General features: G+C 42.5%; 1 protein-coding gene across 1 annotated transcript in view; it reads right to left on the reverse strand.

Annotated features, from left to right (window-relative positions):
• Positions 1 to 4,254: 4,254 nt before the first annotated feature.
• Positions 4,255 to 12,154, reverse strand: part of SLC26A5 (solute carrier family 26 member 5) — a 29,267-nt gene continuing 21,367 nt past the window's right edge. Inside the window, exons 13-18 of the mRNA XM_084784754.1 lie at positions 11,702 to 11,771; positions 9,977 to 10,069; positions 9,254 to 9,361; positions 7,827 to 8,027; positions 7,188 to 7,242; positions 4,255 to 4,635 (exon numbers count right to left, since the gene is read on the reverse strand). Coding sequence (XP_084640880.1) covers positions 4,442 to 4,635; positions 7,188 to 7,242; positions 7,827 to 8,027; positions 9,254 to 9,361; positions 9,977 to 10,069; positions 11,702 to 11,771 — 721 coding nt within the window. The 3' untranslated portion in view covers positions 4,255 to 4,441. The remainder of the gene's footprint in view (positions 4,636 to 7,187; positions 7,243 to 7,826; positions 8,028 to 9,253; positions 9,362 to 9,976; positions 10,070 to 11,701; positions 11,772 to 12,154) is intronic.

Genomic DNA, 12,154 nt, shown 5'->3' on the forward strand with positions numbered 1-12,154 from the left:
CATAAAATACAGTGTGCTTTCTTGATTTTTGATTAGAATAAGTGATTTCAAACCCTGCTGTAGTCTGGCTTGAGGTCTAAAACAGAGCAAACCATTCTGAAGTTGTACCCATAGGAAAGCACATTACAGTCGGCGGCTGGAGATGCGGGTCATTACGACGTTTAGATTTGACTCCGTCCAGGGCAGTACCCAGCCATGGTGCAATGCTAACTTGACTGTTTTGCTGGTGGGATTTGAGGGGTTTCTTGTAGTTGGCTATATATTTGGAGAATCAGACAATACATTTTCAGTTCTCAAATTTAGCATTCAAGACATTGTCAAGAATCTCTATACTGAATCCTATAAGCCTTCCTGAAAAACTTAAAACAAACAAACAAAAAAGAACAGAAGCACTTTGCACTCAAGCCTACAGACACAAGGAATTTGTTTCATTTTAAAACCTGAATTAGTTTGTCTTTAAAGGTGTAGGCAATAGTTCAGGGCTTTCCCACCACCACCATCACAACGAAAGCACGCCTCTGTTGTTCCAGGGAAGACCGTCTGGGTATGCTGCCCTCCATGTATACAAGAAGCCAGACTGATTCCCTCAAAGTTCTCACTTGGCGTCAAGCACTGCCTTTTCCCACTACACAGGGTGAAGTTATGCAGAATAGACAGTTTAGACACTGAAAACTACAAAACGAGCAGCTCCCAGGCCTCAAAGAGACTCCATCCATACTCATTAGTGTTTTTCTAGGTTCAACCATCAGCTGCTATAGGACTATCTAGTTTCAGGGACTATGCGCATGTATTCGAATGTCCCTCCAATGCATCAGCCTTCATCTTTGGCCTTAAAAATACATTCCATTCATTCACGAAGTGTGCTATACAGGATTGGAGAGCAACAATTTCTCTATGAGACCTTCCTGAAAGCAACCTTCCTGTATTGCCATAAGGCAAGGCTGACATAAGTCTTAAGTCCTGTATCTGCCATTGTCCATAATACCATTTATCTTTCAATTTAAAAATCCCTGTGTGTGAGATGTATGTGCCACAACACACACACACACACACACGGAGGCCTGAGGAACCTTCGAGGGAATTGGTTCTTTTACCATGTTGGTCTTGGGGATTGAACTTCGGTCATCAGCTTTGGCTTGCACCTTTACCCACGAAGCCAACTTGCCAGCTGTATAATATGAGTAATAAGAGTGAGGGGGAAAAGCATAGGAAGATATGCAGTAGTTACGAAGGCCTACAGAGAACAGGCAGCCTCATACACTGATTTTTTAGAAGAGAGGGAAGAATTAAGATTTTTTTTAAAAAAGGTCAAGAAAGTTTCCATGTGAAACAATTCTGAATAAAATATTTGGATGTATTTACATACAGATGGAATGCTAAACATTCAACATTTTCAGATAATAATAAAACAAAACTATTTTTCAACCCTGGGAAGCAAGTGCTTTTTATGTACATGATAGGATTCTACTAAAAGTTAAAAATGGAAAAGTTGGAGTAAACTATAAGCAGGCGAGATATAGAATGAATTCCCTTTGGTGAACATCATGTTTATCGACCATTAGGACTTGAGACTGGTGCTGAGGGACAAACGGTTCAGTGCTTTGTAATATTGTTTAAAGTTTTAGATTCTACTTAAGTGGTCAAAGTGATACAGGCCTTTTCCAAGGGCTTCCACTGTAAGCAAAAGTCTGTAGCTATTCAGAAGGCGGTCCGTCAGAGTGCAGATGTATCTGATCTTGTGTGTAATGCCTGCAGCAGGGGTACCTGGGTATAAATCTGTTCCATGCAGGCCAGGGTAAGAAGGGAGTGGTCTACTTTGAATCATTAGTAAAGCTGTTAAGAAACTGAACATACTATGTTGATAGAAGTCTACTGGGACCTGACAGGATCTTCATGAAAACCGACATAAAGTAACAATAGGAAGCCATGGCAAACAGCAACAAAGTCAAAAGGGACAAAATTTCAAGGGCAACCCTTAGCTGGGGACAGTGGCCCAGGCCTCTCATGCTAGCACTGCTTAAGCAGGAGGAAGGAGGGTTCAAGGTCATCCTCAGCTACCCACTGAGTTCTAGAGAGCTGTCTAAAACACAAACAAACAAACAAACAAAAACCCCACACAACAAACAAAACCCCAACAACTCTCAAGCAGAAAGAGTTTCATTCAGATTGGCCTATGCTTTGATTTATTGTGAATAAATTGATATTAGAAAGCAGTGCAAGGGCTGGGTGATGGTGGCAGCGCATGCCTTTAGTCCCTGCACTTAGGAGGCAGAGGCAGGTGAACTTTTGTGAGTTCCAGGACAGCCTGGTCTACAGAGTGAGTTCCAGGACAGCCAAGGCTACACAAAGAAACTCTGTCTCAAAAAAAAAGTTTAATAAAAAAGCCAGGTCATGCACCGAAAATCCTGATGCTCATGGAAGGATTGGACTGCCCTGTTGATCTGCTAGTTTATCTGCGCACTATAAACGGTAGGCAAGCTAGACCGTCTGCATTTTCTGGGTGGTAAATATGAAGCGTGTATTTTACCTAGGGTCCAGACTAGCATAAAACACTTAACTCATACCCACGTGCCACGTGTCTGGATTATTTCCTGTGGCTGGCAGGTAACGTGAGGAGTAGCTGTGCAAGACCTCTAACACTGGAAGAAGCAACTAGACACAGTCACAAGCGCGGGCTCTACTCTTCAATACCACCGTCCTAGGCCTGTGTGCATTTATTTGTTAAGAGACAACAAAAAAGTGCATAGACTGAAATAGACTTAAGGTACATGACCAATTACAGGGAAAAGCCATAGAATTAATATAAGTTTAGACTAACCAAATGCAAACTAGAGGACAATAGAAAACCTAAACAATGTGAGGAAATACTCTGAAATAAGAAAGTGGAGATTGCCAACTAAAATAACAGACTAAAAACACTATGTAGACCCAAGTTCATTTTTGTTAGAAAATATATGTACACAGGAAAAGACCTGGAGGGATAGTCATTAAGTGTCCCTGGTGGTCCTCTCTCAGTGGGAAGGCTAAATCTTGTTTTCTTATTTTCCTTTATCTATTTCTCAATGACCATAATGCACTTACATCCATTCTGTAATAATAAAAAAAAATTACTTTGAACCCAGCACTTGTAGAACATTGTGGATTTCCTCTTCTGCTAGGAAACTGATCATCCACAGTCTGTTCTCAAACAAGGGCAAGACTTAGGAGCCACTCACCACCTGTCAGCACACTTTCTAATAAACTACTGAAGCGTTCAAGTGCTCATCTTACAAGATAACGTTAAGTAGGGAGGGTGACGAGGGGAGGGTAGGAGAGGAGAAATCTGAGAAGCCTCGGTGAGCTGGAGCCTCAGGAGGACCTGAAGAAGAAGAAGAAGCAAATAAATAAAAATAAATAAATAAAAGCCTGTGACAACTTAAGACTGTGTCTCCCTCGTGGATTGGAAGTTCCAGTTGCAGCTCTGCGAGCCTTCCAACAGAGCCAACAGAGACCTCCAGGTCTGGGTCCACCATAAGGCAAGTATCTACCATCTTCATCAGACTCAGAGCAAGCGAGCCTGGGGAAGTGGGTCCAGCCCCAGCTTCAAAAACCCTTTCAGTAGCGGCAGCAGCAGCAGCAGCAGCAGCAGCTGTCAAAGATGATGAAGACAGTGAAGCAGAAGTCTCTGCAGAAGCAAAGATGAGGATGAAGACTACTGGGAGGGGCATCCATATCAGCTGGACCAAACTCCTTCACTAAAGGAAGGTATGGCTTTCTGAGGACCAGAACCAGGAGGAGTGACATATAAGATCACATCCGGGAGATGGACACAGCTAACACAATCAATGGAATGCTTTGAGATTGGTGTGTGTGTAGGCACAGAAGGAGCAGTTTCCTTTTGAAAAAAAAGGGGGGGGGGGCAAGACTAGCTTTAGAGCCATCTCTCTCTCTCTCTTTTTTCTTTTTTCCTTTTTTGTTTTTTGTTTTTCGAGACAGAGTTTCTCTCTGTAGCCTTGGCTGTCCTGGACTCACTTTGTACATCAGACTGGCCTCGAACTCACAGCGATCCACCTGCCTCTGCCTCCTGAGTGCTGGGATTAAAGGTGTGCCGCCACCACGCCCAGCTTTGTTTTCTTTTTAAAGCTTGAGTAGTACATTAATAAATTACAGTTTGCAATTGGAGGTAATTCATGTTCAGGAGTGAGATAAAAAACCAAAACAAAGATAACATTAAGGTATAACAGAAACGTCACTGTGTAAGTGCAAAAGGCCAGTTAATCTTGGAGATATTCAATTAAAACAACACAAGCATGAGATACATCTTGCTATGCATCACTCGCCCTCCAAATCAAGCCTTAACGACTAACATTTCCCCTAAGGGGGAAAAAGAAAACCTACGGTCCAGTATTGAAAATGTGTAAGTTCAGAATTCGGGAGAGGTGCGCAGCCCCTCGAAGGTCCTCTATGCCTCAGGCGTGGTGGGTGTGGCATTGGGCTCCATATCCTCCTGCGGAGGTGTTACTGTGGCTTCCAGCTCGGCCATAGCCTCTCGAACTTGGCTACCCAAGACGGCATCATGGATACTGTGGAACAGCAGCTCCTTTAAGGCAGGATTCTCAAAAAAACGGTTGCGGGTGAGGTCATTCACAACTTGTGCTACACGAAGAAAAGAGAATTATTTCACATTCCAAGTTTTGATCTTAAACACTGAAACATTATTTTGTTAATTTAGAGACAGGTTCCCACGTAACCCAGGCTGGCCTTGAACTCTTGACTCACTTGCCATTACCTGGTACCACATTATACACACACACACACACACACACACACACACACACACACACACACACACGATGTTACCATGTATCCCCGGCTAGCCTAGAACTCATATGTAGTTCAGGCTGTCCTCAAATTTATAGATATCTGCCTCTGACTCCCAATTGCTGGGACTAAAGTTGTGCAAATATTCAAATGCTACCTATGTAAATCTTACTCAAGTCTCTGTTTCTATCCTTTCACAGTTCCAGTCTCAGGAGATGTCTTTTATTTATCTTTTATTATATTCTCCCATGATTTCTCAATAACAATATAAACATACCAGGTGTGGTGGAGCATATCTTTAATCCCAGGACTTGGAAGGCAGAGGCAAGTTAATCCGTGAGTTGGAGGCCAGCTTGGTCTACAGAGTGAGTCCAGGATAGCTGGGCTAACCAGAGAAACCCTGTCTTCAAAAAGGTTATATGTATATATAATGTATGTGTGTGTGTGTGTGTGTGTGTATGCTGGTGCAGTGGTACACGCCTATAATCTTGTCTCTTGAAAGGCTGAGGCAAAGAGGGTTACAACAAGTCTGAGGAGCAAGCCTGTTTCCAATAGAACACAAGTTCTCATTTTCCTTCTTTTCTTGCCCAAACTGCAGCGCGCACCATTCTCTCTCATTCTGAACTGTGTATACTTTTATCTTTATCTCTGCTTGTGGTTGAAGCTAGGTCCTTCTGCATGCCAGGCAAACGCTGTGCCAGCTGAGCACACTCTCCAGACCTACTCACTTGCGTTTTCGCCTTTGCGTGACAGTCTATTATATATCTGGACTTTCGTCTATTCATCGGGTTCCACCACCACCTGGAGATGCGTTCTTTGGCTGTCCTGGAACTCTCTTTGTGGATTCTCCTGGCCTCGAACTCACAGAGATCCTCCTGCCCCTGCCTGCTGAGTGCTGGGATTAAAGACATGCACCACCATGCTGTACCTTCATTGAGTTTCTTTTCTTTTGACACTTGGGATTTTTTTCTAGTGTTTGGTTTTGTAGATAATGATGTAATGGACAGGCGACATGTGTCATTTTGTATGTATGCAGTGATTTGCAGATTTGCTGAATTAAAAGTTGGTAACATTAGGCTGGGTGTGGTGGCGCATGCCTTTAATCCCAGCACTTGGGAGGCAGAGGTAGGCAGATGGCTGTGAGTTCCAGGCCAGCCTGGTCTACAAAGCAAGTCCAGGACAGGCAAAGATACACAGAGAAACCCTGTCTTGAAAAAACTAAAAATAAATAAATAAATAAATAAAATAAAAAAGAAGAAGAAGAAGAAGAAGAAGCAGGTATCTTAGTTTTACAGTGAAGCTTATTTGTTTAGTGGCTAAGATGTTTTTAGGTCGATAGATATTTTAAATTGATAATGACAAGATGTGATGGAGATTGATTTACATTCAGAATTTTAGATGCACCAAGATAGGAAAGATTCTTTCTTCAAGGCTGCCAAATACAAATAGGCAGAACACTAAGAATGTAACATTTATATAATTCCTGATTGTGTCATGGTTCTTCTTGCTAATAGGTAGTCTATTGCATATATGTGTAATGATGTAAATGTATATGCAAAAAATAAAAAATGTTTAATTAATAAAAAAAAGTATGTAACATTAAAAGCTATTGTTGGTTTGTCCTTTATAGGCCCTGCTCCATTTAACACATCCACCATTTTATCTGTGAGAACCATTGTCTCCCAGCTACCTTTGAAGTGTGCTGCTGCCACTTTTATTTTCACCAGCTTTACAGATGAACAATAGTCTTTATGTGGATTTGTTTTTAAGCACCATCTTAACCAAAATATAACAAGAACCAAAAAGTGCTATTTCCACTGGATAGGAGCCTAGCAAGCAGGACCATTTATAGGATTATGACATGTTGGGTAGTTACTAAGCTAATAAACACTGACCAACTCCTGCCCTCCATGTCAAAAGACATTCTCAATGCCTGCAACCAGCTGATTTCAAAACTGGGTTTACAGTGATTTTTCAGAATAATATTTTTTTTAATTCTATAAAAAATTTAAATTATAGGAAAAAATTCACAAGTGCAGTTAATTTTTTTAAAAAAATCTAGAATATTAAAAGTTTTCCCATCCAGGGCTGGAGAGGTGGCTGCTAAGTTAGCAGCACTTGTTGCTTTTGCAGAGGACCCAGAGTCAACACAGCCCCTCCCCCCTCCCCTCCCCCCTCCCTTTGCTCCTCCCCCTCTCCCTCCCCTCCCCCCTCCCTTTGCTCCTCCCCCTCCCCCTTCCCTTCTCCCCTGCTTGTGGTTCTGATGCCCTCTTCAAGCACCAGGCAAGTGAATGGTCCATGTACATACATGTAGGCAAAGCACTAATACAAATACAATGAATAAATCTAAAAGGAAAACAACCTTCCCCATCCCGAGGTATACTCACGGCTGCATCCCGCTAAATATACATATATACCAACGTCGCCATATTCCTTCACAATCTGCAATGATATTGAAACGACGTTTCATTTTTCTTGCCCCTAGGCCACATGCAAGTCATTTTCTACCAATGTGTGTTTAAAGAGAAGTGACACTCAAATTCATTTTCTCATGTAAACTTAAGCAATTATACGCCTCTAAGCTAATAAGCTGAAAGCAATATTGGACTTATTTGGTTTCCATACCGACAATGACAACTAAGAGTTTCAGTGCGTTATTACATTTTATTTTGGTGTAATAAAGATATTATAATAATGATTTTTAAATAGATATAATAGAGGTAGATGCTAGGACATGGGCAGATAAATGTGACATCTGGGACATGCTTCGCAGTAAGAGAAAGCAGGGCTGGGAACTCATGAAGTCAGACTGGCCGTAATGTGTTAACCGTTGGAGCTGAGGGAGCACTGCTGCATGAAGATCATTATATTACAGTCCATATGAAAACCACGACCACAACCAAACATCTCAACAATGACGACGATGACGAACTAAGAATTGACAAGAGACGGTAGTCCCTGCCCCCAGGTGACTGTGCAGATGCTGGCTGTGCAGAACCGAAGGACCTGTCCCAGCGGCTACTTACCCCAGCCAGGGTTTTCACTCCAACAGAATCGATAAAATTGACTTGTGTAAAGTCTAGAATGACCGTGTGGATATTTTCCCCCTGGGGCATAAATCTCTGCAGCTCCTCAGGAATTGTTGTTTTGATGACTATTGGGGGAAATTTTACTTCATCATCCTCCTCTTCAGGCTTTGTAGCGTTTTCTCCATCTACTTCTGCATCCTGTGTCCAAAATGAGACCATGAGTTTTCTTTCTTCTTTTTTTAAAAATTAACTTTTTGTTTTGTTTTGTTTTGGAGACAGGGTTTCTCTGTGTAGTCTTGGCTGTCTTGGACTCACTTTGTAGACCAGGCTGGTCTCGAACTCACAGCGATCCACCTGCCTTTGCCCTCCGAGTGCTGGGACTAAAGGCGTGCACTGTGTATGAGTGATTTGGCTGCATGTATGTCTGTGTATCATGTGCATGTAGTACCCATGATGGGCATAAGAAGGAATCAGGGGGCTGGATAGGTGGCTTAGAGGTTAAGAGCACTGGCTGTTCTTCCAGAAGTCTTGAGTTCAATTCCCAGCAACCTCATGGTGGCTCACAACCATCTATAATGTGATCTGATGCCCTCTTCTGGCCTGCAGGTGTACATGCAGGCAGAGCACTATACACATAACAATAAATAAATAAATTAAAAACAAAACAAAAAGACAGAATCAGATTCCCTAGGACTGGAGTTACAGATAATTGTGAGCCACCTCATGAGTGCTGGAGTCAAACCCAGGTCCTCTGGAATTCCAGGCATGAATTTTCTAAGCAACTCACTTTTTTCCCCCATGAGAAAGATTTATTATGGAAAATAAGCCCATGCGTTCTGAAAAAAAGAATATTTAGACTTAGCTAAGTTTCTTTAGGCATACACACTCCCTTTTATTTTAGTCCAGGGCACTTTACACTTCCTAGGAACTGTCCCTAATTTTCTTTCAATGTAGAAAATTGCTATTAACTTCAGCACAGCATGACAGGCCACAAGTTACCAGAAGGCTAAAGAGCAAAAACTCGCCTTTGAGTTTTTAATTATTAGCTGAATAACAAAGTAGAGTGGCCAAATTTATTAAGGCATTATGTGGTTTTAATTTTTTTAAAACAACACTTTCACTACTTATTTCATAAACATGCTTATAACTGATTTTATCACAGTCTTGTCTTTTTTTTTTGAGACGGGATGTCATGTACTTCAGGCTGGCCTCAAACTCTCCATACAACTACGACTGGCCTTGGACTCCTACCTCTGCCTGGTGACATGTATTACCACACTCAACTTTGTTACATATTTACACTATACAGAGGAAACCTAGGTCCTCCCCCACATTTGCAACTTCATGCTGCATTTAGAGTTTTAGCATGGCTAAAGACAGACCAACATGCAGGCCAAGAGAAAAATAACCACAAGATGGTTTACCACTTTGACAGCAGTCGCATTGGCCATGTTGGCGTTTCCAACTTCCTTCTGGTACTTCCTCATGGCCTTCCTTCTCGCTCCCATTATGAGTGCTGGGTTCACGCCAGTCTTTCCAAAGACAAAGGGTGCAAGGTCACTTCATAGCTCCCAAGGACCCAGCGAATGCCACTGAATCTCCGACTCTACCCGGCCAACCTCTCTCTGTGCCATCGCAACCCTTGCTCCACCATTCCTTCAGATGCCTTGAACTGAGTTAAGTCCTGAGAGACCATTAGTTGTTTTTCTTTGGTCTGAGTCTTTATCCAAGACTAGCAGACACTAGAGAACTGGGGGTGTGTTGGGGGGCAGACTGTACAGTGGTATTTACTAAACTTAGGATGCTTAGATTCTTGTGGAGGTGCAGTGGCGAACACCTGTAATCCCAGCACTCTGGAAGGCTGAAGCAGGTAGATTCCTCTTAGTTTGAGGCCAGCCTGGTCTCTTTTTGTTTTTTTGAGACAGGGTTTCTCTGTGTAGTCCTGGCTGTCCTGGACTTGCTTTGTAGACCAGGCTGGCCTTGAACTCACAGAGATCTGCCTGCCTCTGCCTCCCGAGTGCTGCTGGGATTAGAGGCATGCACCACCAGACTCAGCTGGAATCAACTTTTAATTTCTAATTTAAAAATTAAAAATTTGTTTTTATTCTTATTTATTACTCTTAAGGAATAAACAAAAGGTGGCTCACCTTTCTTTTTAATGCGTTGCTATACAAGTCGCTATTTGCATAGTAAATTGGAGCATTTATTTGGAATATTTTTATTCCAGGAATTTCTCTCACCTGGGGAGTAAAACAGTGATTGTAACACCTGGGTATATTTCAGAATCAAAGCTGCAGTCAGCTCCCTGTTCCAACACCAAAATGAACACAGAGGTTGTGAAGGGCCCTCTTACCACGGTCAGATAAAGTTACGTCACTCTGGGAGGAAGTGTAGTACAAAGGAAAGGTTCGGTTCCTAAGAGACTCTTGCCCAGGCTAGTCCTCAACTCCTGGGCCAAAGCATCCCCTCCCACCTCTACCTCACAAGGAGCAGGGACCTCAGAGCAACTGCCATGCCTCACTTGAAAGCTGAGAAGACACTCAAGTTGGCCGGGTGGTGGTGTTACACACCTTTAATCCCAGCACTCGGGAAGAGGCAGAGGCAGGTGAATCTCTGTGAGTTCCAGGCCAGGCTGGATTATAGAGCAAGTTCCAGGACAGCCAGAGCTGTTACACAGAGAAACCCTGTCTTGAAAAACCAAACCAAAAGAAACCAAACCAAACCAAACAAAAAACAAAAAACAAAAAACAAAAACAAACCATACAGCTTCCTACTTATATAAGACAGAATTTGCTTCACTTCTTATTTATTTAGTTATTTAGTTATTTATTGGTTTTTCAAGACAGGGTTTCTCTTGCTTTGTAGACCAGGCTGGCCTCAAACTCACAGGGTTTAAAAATTTTTTTAAACCAGTAAATACAAGGAAGATCTGGAAAAAAACGCCCAAAGGAGAAAAGAAAGTGGACAGAAAGGTGAGGCTGCTGCCACCCTCCCCCCCATCCCCGGGGACCGCAGACAGAGGAGGTGAAAGAGGACTTACTGGGTTTGACCCATAACTTAACTCAAATGAAGCCAAGTGGACAATTTCTTGAGAAGCCTCAGGGAACCCAAAGTGGCCATTTAGAGTTTGATAATTTAATAGAAAAATTACCTATGCTCACACCAGGCTCATTTCCCAACATTTTATAGTGAATCTGAGGGTTTTTTTTCCCCAAGCAGAAAACACACAAAATAGTTTACAAAGATTTTATAAAGTCTTTGAGAATCTATAGAAGACAACATCATTCAAAATTAAGACACTTTGAAGGTATACTTTTAACTATTAAGGATGAATCAGGAGAATGCCATAGTACCACCACAAAGATTTTAACATGGTTAAAACTGGTATTTGGGCTGGAGAGATGGCTCAGTGGTTAAGAGCACTGCCTGCTCTTCCCAAGGGCCCGGGTTCAATTCCCAGCACCCACATGGCAGCTCACAACTGTCTGTAACTCCAAGATCTGACACTCCTACACCAACACACATAAATTAAAATTAAATAAATAAAAAAAATAAAAAAAAAACTGGTATTTCTCCCCTGGCTTAAACTCATCAAAATAGAAGCACGCACATACAAACAAACCACCCTCTCAGCCTCAGTGCTTTTTCAATGTGTACTTTATACACATACACCCATTCTTATTAAAGATGGACATTAGGGAGTAGGGTAGCTAATATACAGCATAGAATACAAGACTGAGTGCAGACAGTGGTCGAGAGTTCGGATCTTTGCACATCCATCATTAGTTCTCTGTTTCCTTCTCACCTTCCCCATAGGTAGAAACATTACTCACAGGCTTATAATCATTTAAGATATTAGGAAAAGGTCCTACCTCCTCATATGCATCTATGTCGATGTACACGTCGGTATCAGGGAGCTGCCCCAGGACTTTGTAGCTTGGACTGTGGAAAGGAGGAAGAACCAGCTCAAAAGGCAGAGTGAGGAAAGGGCTAGCCTGGCCCCCTGGGGTGCTTAGACGCCCTTTCTGTGCAGGTCTAGAACCTAAGGATGCCAGGAGAGGGCAGCCCTGATTACTGTGTAGTGGATGCCAGGAGCAAGGAGGTCTCATTCCAAAATACCCATGGGGTTTTACCAGCTTATTACCACAGCCTGCCACACCTACCCCTAAGGCAGCACGTGCAGCTATGTTTTAATTTTATGAAGATGATAAAATTTGGCTTCTGAACCAGTCTCGAAAGCGCATCCTGTTTAATTTCATCCCTCAGGAGGCAGAGGCAGGTGGATCGCTGAGTTTGAGGCCAGCCTGGTCTACAGAGTGAGTTCC

Source organism: Acomys minous (genome assembly GCF_964271855.1).
Source record: "Acomys minous genome assembly, chromosome: 6".
NCBI classification, from domain to species: Eukaryota; Metazoa; Chordata; class Mammalia; order Rodentia; family Muridae; genus Acomys; species Acomys minous.